General features: G+C 52.6%; 1 protein-coding gene across 1 annotated transcript in view; it reads left to right on the top strand.

Annotated features, from left to right (window-relative positions):
- LOC116953877 (leucine-rich repeat and fibronectin type-III domain-containing protein 4-like) overlaps window positions 1-14,698 on the top strand; it is a 169,664-nt gene that overhangs the window by 81,368 nt on the left and 73,598 nt on the right. Inside the window, exons 4-5 of the mRNA XM_076051968.1 lie at window positions 7,917-9,112; window positions 9,194-9,405. Coding sequence (XP_075908083.1) covers window positions 7,917-9,112; window positions 9,194-9,405 — 1,408 coding nt within the window. The remainder of the gene's footprint in view (window positions 1-7,916; window positions 9,113-9,193; window positions 9,406-14,698) is intronic.

The following is a 14,698-nucleotide window of genomic DNA, read 5'->3' as shown; positions in this document are numbered from 1 at the left end:
ATTGTTTTCTTTTATTTTATTTTACCTACGTGACTTTACCGAATAAAACTAAAGAGTATGAATCCTTGCAGTCACGAAAGCTTCAAATCTAGAATCTTTAATTACCCCCCAATGAGGTCAAATTCATTCCCACCACGATTCTTTCTTTATCCAGCAACTGCCGCTTTGCTCGACGTTTGAATCCGTTTGCTTGTCGAGTTCATCGCGCGAGCGTCAAAATTGCACGTCTACAAATTGGTGGATGGCAAGTTACCATTCGTGGATGTTTTAATCGAAAAGAGACCAGATGGCTCATTGAGACACTGTCTACAGGAAAGCCACCCACACAGATGCCTATCTAAAACCTGACTCCCACCACCATCCAGCCCAGAAGAATTCCCTCATCAAAACTCTATTTCCGACCATCACCACCTAGCCAGTGAACTGGAGCACGTACACCAAGCCCTCAAGATGAATGGATATTCGGACTACACAATCCGCAAAGCTATCACCCCAACCGTTGGGAGAGAACCATCTGAGGACCCAATCAAAACCATCGCCATTTGCCATACATAGCAAACACAAGATCCAGGTTTGATTCAACACAGTACATAAAATTCGTGATCTGATGCCATCTGTGAAGGATGTGCTCCCGGACATGCAATACAAACTAAGCTGTGGCTGCGGCAGTAGTTACATTTGGGAAACTAAGCGACATGTCTCGGACCGTGTTTGTGAACATAAGGCAGATCTGAAACACGGTAGTACCAATACCTTGGCCATGGCTGATCATTGTTTAAATGCTGTGGGGACACAATAAATTGATTTCTCCAAGACGAAGGTACTCTGCAAACCTACTGGCTATCAACAAAGATTCATTAATGAAGCCATCCAGATATATAAACACAGGCAAAATTTCAACCAAGAAGATGGGTTCAAACAGTGCAATCATTGAAAGGACGTTATTAACCAGCTGAAGTCATAACTGTCAGTGATGTTTCCATCCTACCTGCCGATGTTAGCAGTTATTTCCGACTCTCTGAGTTGCATTCCTCGATGTGGCGGTGGCTACATTGACATGCTAATCTCTCACGATACAACGGCTAGCCCAACAGCTTTGGGTTGCCCTCGATCTTCCTTCTCTAACCCCGCCCACTTACCCTTGGGCTGCGCCCATCTCAGGCCTATATAACACCCTGCTTCAGCAGCTCTCTTGCTATATTTTTTTCACCTGAGGACGATTGCTTGTGTTGCGATCGAAACGCCGTGATTTTTTATTATTATTTTTCTATCTTTACCGAAAGACCCAAAGAGTATGAATTCCAGCAGTCACGAAAGCTTTAAGTCAAGATTTAAAAATTGGTGCTTGTCGATTTGAAAGAAAATCGTTTTGCATTGGGTTCATGACACCCGGGCAGCCGTTAGAGGCCCGCTCTGTCCGTACGTGCAATGTGTTACACGTACGTTGAACTTCCTTCGCACCTTATGCATACCTGTCAACCCCTTATCCGTGCCTGCCTTATTACAGACCAATTCCTACCCCGTGCCCTTATAAATCTCACAAGGAAGAAACACCAAAAAAATGGGCCCGCATTGAAACAGCTGTACGCCGTATGGACCTGAAAACTCAATGTCCCTCGACAAGAATACGGGGTAAAACGTATGGGTTGACAGCTGTGCATGCGAAGCCTAACCGTACGAATCGGAGGTGCGAAAATGTTCACCAAAGTGTGAGCGAAAATATTCTTGAATCGAATTGCGATGCGGAGTCGCGGCAATTCGTTCGTTCTCGAGTCGGGCGAATGATTACGCAGACCCCGTTCAGGAAGCGTACACACCGCCGCCGCCTTCTGTGAGACAATGAACATCACAGGCTCCTCGCTCTTAATCTCATCGTCTGCGGACGGGACTTGGGAGCAGAGGGTGCAAGATGAGACTCGTGAAGTCCCCGGTATGGGGTGCAGTGTGGTATAGAATGTAGTGTGGCATAGAGTGTAGTGTGGTATGGAGTGTAGTGTGGTATGGAGTGTACTGTGGTATGGAGTGTTGTGTGGTATGGAGTGTACTGTGGTATGGAGTGTAGTGTGGTATGGAGTGTAGTGTGGTATGGAGTGTAGTGTGGTATGGAGTGTAGTGTGGTATGGAGTGTAGTGTGGTATGGAGTGTAGTGTGGTATAGAGTGTAGTGTGGTAGGGGGTGCAGTGTGGTATGGAGTGTAGGATGGTATGGAGTGTAGTGTGGTATGGAGTGTAGTGTGGTATGGAGTGTAGTGTGGTATGGAGTGTAGTGTGGTATGGAGTGTAGTGTGGTATGGAGTGTAGTGTGGTATGGAGTGTAGTGTGGTATGGAGTGTAGTGTAGTATGGAGTGCAGTGTGGTATAGAGTGTAGTGTGGTATGGAGTGCAGTGTGGTATGGAGTGTAGTGTGGCATGTAGTGTAGTGTAGTATGGAGTGTAGTGTGGTATGGAGTGCAGTGTAGTATGGAGTGTAGTGTGGTATGGAGTGTAGTGTGGTATGGAGTGCAGTGTGGTATGGGGTGTAGTGTGGTATGGAGTGCAGTGTGGTATGGAGTGTAGTGTGGTATGGAGTGTAGTGTAGTATGGAGTGTTGTGTGGTATGGAGTGTAGTGTAGTATGGAATGCAGTGTGGTATAGAGTGTAGTGTGGTATGGAGTGTAGTGTAGTATGGAGTGTAGTGTGGTATGGAGTGTGGTGTGGTATGGAGTGTAGTGTGGTATGGAATGTAGTGTGGTATGGAGTGTAGTGTGGTATGGAGTGTAGTGTGGTATGGAGTGTAGTGTGGTATGCAGTGTAGTGTGGTATGGAGTGCAGTGTGGTATGGAGTGTAGTGTGGTATGGAGTGTAGTGTAGTATGGAGTGTAGTGTGGTATGGAGTGTAGTGTGGTATGGAGTGTAGTGTGGTATGGAGTGTAGTGTGGTATGGAGTGTAGTGTGGTATGGAGTGTAGTGTGGTATGGAGTGTAGTGTGGTATGGAGTGTAGTGTGGTATGGAGTGTTGTGTGGTATGGAGTCCAGTGTGGTATGGAGTGTAGTGTGGTATGGGGGAGTGCAGTTTGGTATGGAGAGTCGTGTTTCATGGAGCAGAGACTTGGACTGTGAGAATGGAAGACATGATGAAATTGGAAAATTTTGAGTTTGCGAGGGTTGTGGCATCGATAGGAAAAAAAATCAGTTGGATGAAGAGAAGTAGAAATTAGGACGTTCCAGAGCAGGTTGTGTGTGGCGGGGGGTGAAGTTGAATTTGAACGATCCGGAAAAGATTTTAAAACATGTTGATTGGACAAATTCCCCAGAGGTGTGAACACTTGATTAATTAAGTTCGGAAAGCACTGGAAGGATGTTGGGAAACAGGCCAAGAGCAAGAACATTGTATATGCTGCCTGGCAGCTTTAAGGAAGGAAGGAAGATTGGTAGAAAGTAAGGATCCGGGGGGGGGGTGCAGGGTGGGGGGAGGACATTCAGTGAAATGAAGAAGAGAGCTGAATATCGGCGACGTGGGAGGAGTTTGAGCGAAGGGCCTGGCCATTGAGCAGAAGACCACGATGAGGAGAGACGTTGGCGTGGCGCTGACCCGCTCCTACGGGACATCTGTGAAAAAGAGCTTTATAGCTCATCGGAATTCCTCCGGTATGAATACAGAGTGATGGTTGTGAGTGACTGTGGATAAGGCTGCGTGTAAAGTCTGGCTGTGGAAGGGCGTCGTGACACAAGGAACGAGGCTAATGCATTCGAGCAGCCACGCTCCCCCGTCAGCCGGGATGGTCCAATTCCAATTCCCAGCGCACGCACTAATTAAAATGTTCCCGACAAAGCCAAAGGCTCGCAATTAGCGCGTAGACGAGATTCATAATTACGTCTTTGTAGAAAAAGTGTGCGGAAGAGGAGGAGGATGAGGAGGATGGAATAAACAACAAACAAAACGCCACCGTACTTGAAAAAAAAATGTCACTTCTTCCACTTTGACGATCGTTATTATCATGATCATCATCATCATCGTCGTCGTCGTTGCTTCTTATATTTTGTCTAAAAATCCATTGTGCACCGTGCACCGGTGTCGATGACGTTCCGTGGATGACGCCGCTCTCGGTGGAGCGCAAGCCCCCTCCCTCCATGCGTGCGTAAACGCGCCGCGATCAGCGCATCCACGCGCAGCCTGGGCTGCCGATTGCGCGCACGCACGCACGCACGCACGCATGTGTACGTTGAACTTCTTTCGCACCGTACGTAGCCAACCGTGCTAATCGGAGGTGCGGGGGAAGGACATCCAAACTAAACACGATTCGAATTTACAAAGAAATTAGTTTTAAAACTAGACGATTTAAAAGTGCATAGGTCCAGTGGCTTCCTAATATTGGCGAGAAGAGCGTTCCAGACGGCCGCAGAAGCGCATCTGAAAGCGCCGCGATGCGGTGACCGCCGTCTTTGTTCGATGGGTTAGCCAAAAGCAGCTGCGAGGATGACCGGAATTTACGTGATGGTTTATACTCCTTGAATGTATGAACAGTATGTTGAACTTCTTTTTCACCGTACGTAGCCAATTGTGCTCATTGGAGGTGCCGGGGAAGGACATCCAAACTAAGACACAAAAAAGCATTTCCAAAGAAATAAGTTTTAACTATAAATTGTTTATACTCTTTGGTTTTAAATTATTTAAAAGTGCATAGCTCCAGTGGCTTCCTGACATCGGAGGCAAGAGCGTTCCAGACGGCCGTAGAAGCGCATCTGAACGTGCGCGATGTGGCGTGACCTTCTTTGACGTCGCATTCGGCAAACATCAACTTTCTGACGTAGTGAACGGGGGAAAGACAACAAACTAGAGTACTAGACGCGCACACACACACACACACAAACATTTCTAAACAAATGACGTTTCAATCTAGAGTGCACAGAACCAGCGGTTCGGTCACCACTGGAGTGCAAAGCTCTGTCATCCGATTTCATGTGGTGGGGGTGGGACTGCGGGGTAGAGATCGAGTTGGAAGGTGCGGAGGCGTTTATTGCGTGTGCGTGATCATTCGCCCAAACGACTTCTTTCGTCAAGAGCGGTAAGAAATCGGACGGCGAGCAATTTTCTCTCCGCCAGAAGGGCCACACGTTCAGTTCTGTTGAGCTGGTGGTCTGCGTAAGGCTGGCAGCTTTTTTTGTGCGTGCCGTGCTGCTTTGCACCACAAAATTCCATTTGCTCTCCGGGCTGCGTTTTGTTTGGCTGTGATAGATTTTGCCGACACTTGCAGCTTTTTTACTTTGGTGCCACGTTTCATGGGCGGTGGTTACAGCGCGGTGATCCGACGCTCTGCCGAACAATTGGCATTCGTAATTAAATAAAATAAAAAATAAAATATATATACAAATGTCGTCTTTGGTAAAACTGAGATGAAACACGCTTGAATTAATTTGCGATCGTTTCAATGCGGCTTATCGACACCTGACCATTTAATTGCATTTACTCGCGAACGCCGAAAGTGAAAGTCTTCGCACAAAGGTGATACTTTGTGGCACCCCGTGAAAATGTTTTTTTTCTCTCTTATGCGCGCAAGAGAAGAAGAAGCAATGCTGCCGCGGCGGAATGGTCGGCATGCTGCACTTGCAATAATCCAGTCAGTGGTGGCCGGTTCAATCTCAGTTCAAGCAACGGTGCGAGATTCTTAACCCCCCCCCTCCCTCCCACCACCCCTGTCCACCCAGCGGTATAAACGGGTACGAGCGCAGTCAGCTGATGGGCAGGTCGCGCGCGTTGTGGGGGTGACGTGTTGATGCTCGCCCTCTCCTTGACAAGATTTGGTCCGTGTGGAAGAGTTGGCCAACATACCCTCCAGCAATGCTGCGAGCGAGCACTTTCAGGGCTGCGCCTTTGTCCGCCGAGACGGCCGAAGCATCGCGCGCTTTCAGATGCGCTTCGGGAACACTCTTCCTTCCGATATGAGAAAGCCACTGGAGCTGTGAACTTTTAAATCCAAATCGAAAACTCCTTTCTTTAGAACTGCTCTTTTGTGTTTTCGTTTGTTACCCTTCCCCGGCGCGGATTGGCTACGTACGGTGCGAAAGAAGTTCAACATACGTCCACATATTTACGAGAGGCTATTCATTCTCCGATAGCTTAGTAAACTCTTTGCTGTACTGCCTCATTATAGTCACTGCTCATCGGCCAGCAGATGGCTGTTTCAAACATCATCAAGGTTATTGCTGGAATAGGGAATCCAGATTTACACCGACAGACGTACGTCGCCTCCTTATCTCTCTTCTATCGCTACTACTAACCACAAGGGTTCACTGTTCCCGGGAACTTAACTCCCTGATTCCGCCACGCATGGCGAGGACTCGGTCTCAACCAGACAAACACTGACTGTCTTGTCTCTCATGCGCACCATTCGATTCACTCACCACACTGCAGCTCACAGCAACCAGCTCGCTCACCCACTCCATCACACACTCACCCACTCACCACACTGCAGCTTACAGCAACACACTCGCTCACCCACTCCATCACACACTCACCCCACAAGCTCACCCAATCACCACACTGCAGCTTACAGCAACACACTCGCTCACCCACTCCATCACACACTCACCCCACAAGCTCACCCAATCACCACACTGCAGCTCATAACAACACCCTCGCTCACCCACTCCATCACACACTCACCACACTGCAGCTCATAACAACACACTCGCTCACCCACTCCATCACACACTCACCACACTGCAGCTCACAACAACACCCTCGCTCACCCACTCCATCACACACTCACCCACTCACCACACTGCAGCTTACAGCAACACACTCGCTCACCCACTCCATCACACACTCACCACACTGCAGCTTACAGCAACACACTCGCTCACCCACTCCATCACACACTCACCACACTGCAGCTCATAACAACACCCTCGCTCACCCACTCCATCACACACTCACCACACTGCAGCTCATAACAACACCCTCGCTCACCCACTCCATCACACACTCACCCACTCACCACACTGCAGCTTACAACAGCTAGCTCGCTGGCTCACCCACTCCATCACACACTCACCCCGCACGCTCACCCAACTCACCCACTCACCACACTGCAACCCACAACACTTCTTGTTCTGCTTCTCCCTCTCTTTGCAATTTCCTCCCGTCGTCTTTCCCCTCCCCCCTCACGTTCTAAAAAAATAATCGTGCTCGATACGAGAAGCATATTGACTCTATAATCTATTAAAATATTAATGGTTGCTTCCTCCGTCGATGTTTGGGGATTTTGGGCACGCAACGATCCGGCCCCGAAATGTACGAATTGTAATAATGGCTGCGAAAAACAATAAGAAGACGCTAAAAGCGTGGCTGCATGTTGCTGACCGCTTGGCGTACTGGTCCATCGTGCCCTCTGCTCTCGGTAAACCCGCGATAAAGGCGAGAGGCGCTCAATAAGACGGCGCGGCAATGTGGTCGCGCCCCGAGTAAATGAACGATTTTAATATTTCCAGTGCCACCTTACAGAATCAACCGGCTCTAATTTCCCCGGTGATGTGTGCCGATATCACAAACAGGACACCCCGTCACCTCCCCTGCATGAGACGCGAACCGAAATTCTGTATATTCAACGAGAAAAAAAAGATCCAAACACAAATTGGCTGTGTGAAAGGCAGGGTGCGAGGCATGTAGCCAGTTCGGCAAGTAGGCAGTTAGGTCGATCGATGGGGACGTAGGTACACTAGGTGGGTGTATGGGACGGTATTCTGACAGGCAGAATTATAATTGAACCCCGTGAAAAACCCCGTGACTTGGCGATAGGAGTTGGTGAATCGTCGTACAAAGGTGGTGCGCGACGGACCCTCAAAATTCCAAACGCACCCCCCGCCACACACCAGACTTAGAGCTTCTTCACCCCCTCCTCCCCTCTCAACTCCTTCTCGGTGGCGCAGGGCGAGGAGGAGGAGGAGGAGGAGGCAGGAGGATGGCGGCTTCCCCGACGCGGCGCCCGTCCCATCCTCCTCCGCTGCTCCGCCTGCTGGGGCTGCTCTCGTGTGCCTCCACGTGGTGCACCACCACCACCGCTCCCCAGGGCTGCCCGAGCCGCTGCGTCTGCCAGAGCCTCTTCCCGTCGCTGGGCACGCTGTGCACCCGCCGTGGCCTACTCTTCGTGCCGCCCGATGTGGACCGGCGCACCGTGGAGCTCCACCTCGCCGACAACTTCGTGTCGGAGGTGGGCACCCAGGACTTCTCCAACATGACCGACCTCGTCGACCTGACGCTGTCGCGCAACCAGATCTCGGCGGTGGCGCCTTACTCCTTCGGCGACCTGGCGCAGCTCAGCTCGCTGCACCTCGACGGCAACCGCCTGACGGCGCTGCTCGCCGATCACCTGCGGGGCCTCTTCAGCCTGCGACGGCTGCGCGTCAACAACAACCAGCTGGCGACGGTGGCCGACGCCGCGTTCCAGGACTTCGTGGAGACCCTCGAAGACCTCGACCTCTCCTACAACAACCTGGAGGGCGTGCCCTGGGCGGCCCTCCAGAGCATGGTGAACCTGCACACGCTCAGCCTCGAGCACAACCTCATCTCGTCCGTGTCCGCCGGCGCCTTCGACCGGACGCCCAAGCTGTCGCGCCTCGACCTCACGTCGAACAAGCTGCGCGGCGTGCCGCCCGACCCCGCGTTCACGCACCCCGACGCGGCGCTCGTGCTGGCGCTCGGGGGCAACCCGCTGCACTGCAACTGCGAGCTCCTGTGGCTGCGTCGGCGGCTGCTCGACGGCGACCTCGAGACGTGCGCCTCGCCCCGCCGGCTCCTCGGACGCTACGTGCTGTCGGTGCCCGAGGGCGACTTCGCCTGCTCGCCGCCCGTCATCACGCGCCACACGCTCAAGCAGTCGGTGCTCGAGGGCGAGGCGACGTCGCTGCGCTGCGACGCCAGCGGCGACCCGAGGCCCGCCGTGGAGTGGGTGTCGCCGAGCGGGCGCCGAGTCGCCCGCGGGCCGCACGCCTCCGTGTCGCCCGTCGACGGCGCGCTGCGCATTGCCGTGACGGCGGCCGGCGACGACGGCACCTTCACGTGCGTGGCCACGAACGCGGCGGGCCACGCCACGGCGTACGTGGACCTCAAGGTCATCAACCTCCCGCACCCCGGCGTCGACAGCGGCGGCGGCGACGGCGGCGACGGTGCTGCCCGCGCCGGCAACGGGGACAGGGGGGGGGACGAGGGAAGCGAGGAGGGGAAGGGCCGCGCCTCGGGAGCAGGGAAGCCCGCCGGATCCTCCGACATCGCCGCGCCGCCCGGCGGAGATGCGGCGCAGGCCGTGGCGGTGAGCGACGTCATGCCGGCATCCGTGCTCGTGACGTGGACGCACGGCGATGAGCTGCGCGGACTCAAGATGTTCCAGATCCAGTACAACTGCAGCACGGACGACTCGCTCGTGTACCGGTGAGCCCTGCTCGTGCCGCTGCCTCGCGACGCTGCTGCTGCTGCTGCAGCAGCGTGGTCCGTGTCTCCTCCCTGGGGCAGGGGGGCCCATGATCATCTCAGTCTGGTGCAGCCCGGTGTGACGAAGCCTGGTGGGATGAGGCCTGGTGTGATGGGACAGGTGTGACGGGGACAGGTGTGACGAGGCCTGGTGTGACGGGGACAGGTGTGACGGGGACAGGTGTGACGAGGCCTGGTGTGACGGGGACAGGTGTGACGGGGACAGGTGTGACGAGGCCTGGTGTGACGGGGACAGGTGTGACAGGAACAGGTGTGGCGGGGACTGGTGTGATGAAGACAGGTGTGACGAGGCCTGTTGTGACGGGGACAGGTGCGATGGGGACAGGTGTGACGAGGCCTGGTGTGACGGGGACAGGTGTGACGAGGCCTGGTGTGATGGGGACAGGTGTGACGGGGCCTGGTGTGACGAGGCCTGGTGTGACGGGGCTAGCTGGTTGCCTCCAGCCACTTGCTTGGGTGGATCACTGGATGGGGCCACTCCTCATTCACATCGACGGACCTGTCACATGGGCGAGCGTTACTCTCAGTGGCAGGGCTGGTTCGGGTGAGGACTGTCCCCTACTGTGTTCACTAGAAGTCTCCTGAAGGGTTCTCACAGGTTAGGGGCTGGGGGGGGGGTAGCCAATGGACTACGAGATATTGTTTCTTTATTTATTCTGTGGAGACACGGTGGGGTTCTGCTGGGATTTGCCTTTACGTTTAATGTGAATGAGGTGGGGGAGCTGATGGTTTAAGTCACACAGGCAGTGGGGGGGGGGGGGGGCGATGCGAAAGGGCACTTGATGAAAATTGTTAGTTTCACTGTAAGATTCAATCGTGAAAAGGCGGTGTTTTTTTCCGCCCCCCCGATCTCCCTTACGGAATGGACTCGATGCCACCACGGTCTCACGGCATGAATAAAAAATGACAGAATGATGCATCGCATTACCAGTGAAGCATAGCCCCTCTTATCTGTCATCGTGTTATTCATGAATCCTGTTATCCGTTGGGGGGGGGGGGGACCACAGGGTCATTATTCCTGTTACCTGTGGGTCCCCAAGGGTTCGTAAACAATTTGTGTAATGGATGGGAAAACACTTCATCTGTAACCGTAGCGCCGAGGCCAGGCCTCAAATGAATCCCGCCTCTGGGGTTGCCACCTCTCCTGTTTTTCCCAGGATCGCCCCCTCTCAATTCTACCACCCGTCGACTCTTCTACCACCCCTTGCGCGTTAACTCCCCTACGTGGCAACTGTTGTCTCAACCGACGTTAACGCTGCAGCGTTGTTAGTCGCTTTCCGCCCCGCATTTTGGGCCCTTTTTAGGCCTTTGCTCTGCGACCATTACAACTAAAAAATAAGCCATGCTGGGAAATCTCTTAAGTCATCCCAGTACATTAAAGGCCTCGGTTGATCTCAGTTGCTTAATAATGATAATGCACCAAACAAGGTAATTCACTTACATTCAGTTATCCTCTTCTCCGCTGTAGCGAGACATTTTTTTTCTACTTTGCATGATGTGACCTGTGCTCTTTGTACTCGGGAGGTAACGCACTCCGACGTGGAACTGTAAGTCTGCTCCATCGCTGGTGGGGGGGAAATTTTCCGTATCACCTGAAGTTGTCGTGGTTACTGCCCAACCACTTTTATCTTTCATAATCAAGGTTTTTTGGGTTAAATCGCGTCAGTATAAATGCGTCATAACCCTCCACCACCCGACACAGCCAATTAGTAAGGGATTTGTCACGTAAACAAAACGCCAATTAGTTTACTACTTCAGCCCACCGGTGTGTTGGAGAGTAAATCCGCAACAATTACAATCTGAGTAGTACGACGTTTCGCTGGTAATTACATCAACCAGCATCATCGGGCGATTTGCCAGGATAGTGAAGCCATCCACCTGCTTCCGCTCTTAAATCGAGCAGCAGCAGGAGGACGTCGTCACTAAACCCAATCAGGTGCAGAGATCCAACACCGGTGGGCTGAAGTAGTCACTAACGGGCGGTTCTTTTTTTACACGTGACAAATCCCTTGCTAATTGGCTGTGTCGGGTGGTGGAGGGTTACGACACGTTCATACTTACGCGATCGAACTCCAATAAACCTTCATTGTGAATAATATTGGTCGCGAAAGCCTACCACGTGTAGAGTTCACTTGAACCTTCCTGCCGCCACAGCCCTGCATCATCGCAGTCCGTGCTCCACCAATTTTCACGAGTGCTGCCCGTGCGAGCCAAAGTCACTCACGCGATGGAGCGATTGGTGTTTTTTTGTTGTAGTTTTTTTTGTCTTAATTGATGCTTATTACTTTTGCACTTCTTCGTGCGGGGCCGTGTAAAGGCGCTGCTGCTGCTACTGCTGCTGCTGCGAAAGTGGGTTTGATTGCAGTGGCCAAGGAGTGGGATTCTGTTATTGTCGTTCTTTGCAGGTGTTCGTCAATCGCAAGCGATACACGGTCGAGGTGGCAGGGAACTGTGTTTATTGAATTCATAAGCGTGCATCATGTGGGGGGTGGCGGCGGCGGGGGGGGGGGCTTGGGCATTAGGGGGGGTAGAAGATGTTGTCACGATGTCGTAACGTGCCCACAAGTCTTTTCATAGGGGTTTTGATTTAATGGGCAGCTGCCGCGGGTGTAATCAGTCAGCAGTGCACTACACTTGCAGTGCAGAGGTCGCCGGTTGGATTCGGAAGTTGAAACAAAGGGGCGTGGCGTGGGCGGGGCGTTGGAGGTCATTACGAAGAGAGTCGTCATTTCGCGGCCGGCCTTGGCGAACGAACGTCAGGCCAGCGACAACCGTGTGTGTGTGTGTGTACGGGGGGGGGGGGGTGGGGGGAGGGTGGGTCGATGCACCGACGGACGTTCGTCCCCTCGCTGCCCATTGATGCGTCGGGCCGCCGCGTCACGTGCTCTCGGACGCCGCTTCTGCGGCCGTCTGGAACGCTCTTACTTCCGATATTAGGGAGGCAGTGGAAGCTGTGCACTTTTAAATCATCATCATCATCGTCGTCGTCGTCGTCTCGATGGACAAACTCATTTCTTTAGAGCTGCGTTTCTGTGCGTTAGTTTGTTGTCCTGCCCCCACCCAACCCGGCCGATGTAGCACGGTTGGCCGTGTCCGGTGCTAAAGGAGTTCAACATACATCTATCTATGCCTTAAACGGAAGGAGTAAGGGTGAAGGTGCAGCCCTGCACATCACCCTGCACATCACAACTTCACCCAACCGCACACTGCCCACCGATCGACTAACTGCGGTCGTGCCCGTTTTAACTTTATACTGCGGGGTGGGCGGATGCAGCGGGCGGCGGGGGGGGGATTTAACAAACTTGCATTTAGTTTCAACTTGCGAGCTCAGTGCGATAACCATCATGCCATAGTAGCATCCTCTACCTTATGTGGAAAGTGCGTTTACTCGCATCATTAATATTCAGTTAATGATGTGCACCTCCGATTAGCACGGTTGGCTACGTACGGCGCGAAAGAAGTTCAGCATAATTGCATACATACAATGCCTATCCCACTCCATGTCACGTTGGTTGAACAGCTGAACCTGGGGCTTCTGTGCGGCGGAGGGGCGGGCTTAATTATGGAATTTCAGGCATTCTATCACGCAGACGCAGTCTGAACCCCATTGTTCTCCAGGTGTGACTCATTCCTCTATTGGGAGCTTTGGCTCTTCTCGGCTTCCCACGTCCATATTAGAAATGCCATGCCCTTTACCTTAATTGGCTGGCAAATTAGCCGCACTCCCTCAACAGTCTACTCCACCTAATGCCACATCGAATGGCGAAGCGCGTCCCTTCTCTTCTCTGCGTATTTGCACAACCTTTTTGGAGACGTGCATGCCGAGTGGCTATCTCCTCCTCTCTCTCCTGCGACAGTTTTAATTTGTTGTCTTCCTCCTCCGGACAGAACCGGCTGCGAAGTGATCGACCATCATATGTTTACGTATCATTATTATTATTTTTTTTCCCACGAGCCATTCAAATGACGGCGTGATCCTTTTTTTTAGTCACGTCCTACATTTTGAGCGCTGTTCCCGGACATTGGCGGCATGCGTTTACGAAACATTGTGGCGTTCTATGCTGGAGCGTGTGAGTGTGCGTGTCGTGCGCGTGTCGTGTGCGTGTGCAGCGGTCAGCATGCTGCGCTACAAACCCGGCGAACCCAGTTTGATTCCCGTTCACGGCCAACACCGGTGACATTTATCTGAACCAGTGCTTGGTCTTCCCTAGGTCGAATCAGCCTCAAATGAGTACCTGGTGCGATGTGTAAACATCCTCACAGAGGATATGAAGGCGGTCGGGCGTGGTGTTGGCCACCCACCCCCCTCGTGTGCCGTGCCGGCATTCATAGGTGCTCACGAACAGCACTTCCCCCAACTGTCTGTCAAAGCTATTCGTCTGATCTTTATATTCGGTTTTTGTCTTTGGAGAGGTTAGCGTGCTGCGCTATGAACCCACCAACTCACCACAGTGGCGAGATGTTAACTACCTCGCCTGGTATGCAGGAGATCGCGTGGATTTTCCTCCGGGTCCTCTGGTTATTCCCTCCACATTTAGAATGTTTGTCTGCTATCACTGAGCTATATAGCTCAGTGGGCCTTAGCTGGTCAAATAAAATTGCTTAGTTTTAGTTTAGTTCGATTCTCTTGAGGGCAAGCACTGTAGGCTTCTCCACAAAGTGGTTCTAATTTTAACGACCCCACAGGGATTGTGGACTGAGTCAGCCCCCAACTAGGAATTGAACTCTCAACCTTCCGATTGCGAGCTGCTCGCTCTATCGCTGAGCCACCTGGCTGTACCTTGGAAACGAATAATCCAAATATTTCTTTATACTTGAGGAATCCGATGAGCTATAAAGCTCTTTTTCACGGATATGCAGTAGGGGCGGGTCAGAACGTTACATAGGAAAGGTCAGCAAAGTGGAATCTTTGATAACCTGCCAATTAAATAAGGTTCTTGATCGATTAAACTTTTATTGGCAACGTAAAGATGTTGGTCCTACTCAAGTTGCTGCCATCGCAGGTGGTCGCAACGAGGTATAACATTGGGCCTGGGCCGGCCCATGGGCCATAAGAGCTGAGCCACCTGGCGCAGTTTGCAAAACGTCGGTGCCGTTTGTTGCCGGCCGCTTGGCGCGTTGTGACCTTGGGGCCCTGTGCCCGGCGAGCGTGGTGTGGGAAATGAGCGATCGTCCGAGAGAAATCAACCGCCATGGCTCTCGCATCCCGCTAACCTTTACCCGCCTTCCGATC

Source organism: Petromyzon marinus, chromosome 53 (genome assembly GCF_048934315.1).
Source record: "Petromyzon marinus isolate PM22_M1 ecotype Great Lakes invasive population chromosome 53, UKy_Petmar_22M1.pri1.0, whole genome shotgun sequence".
Classification (NCBI taxonomy): Eukaryota; Metazoa; Chordata; class Hyperoartia; order Petromyzontiformes; family Petromyzontidae; genus Petromyzon; species Petromyzon marinus.
Note: the sequence above shows the minus strand (reverse complement) of the source record. Positions and strands in the feature narration are given on the sequence as shown.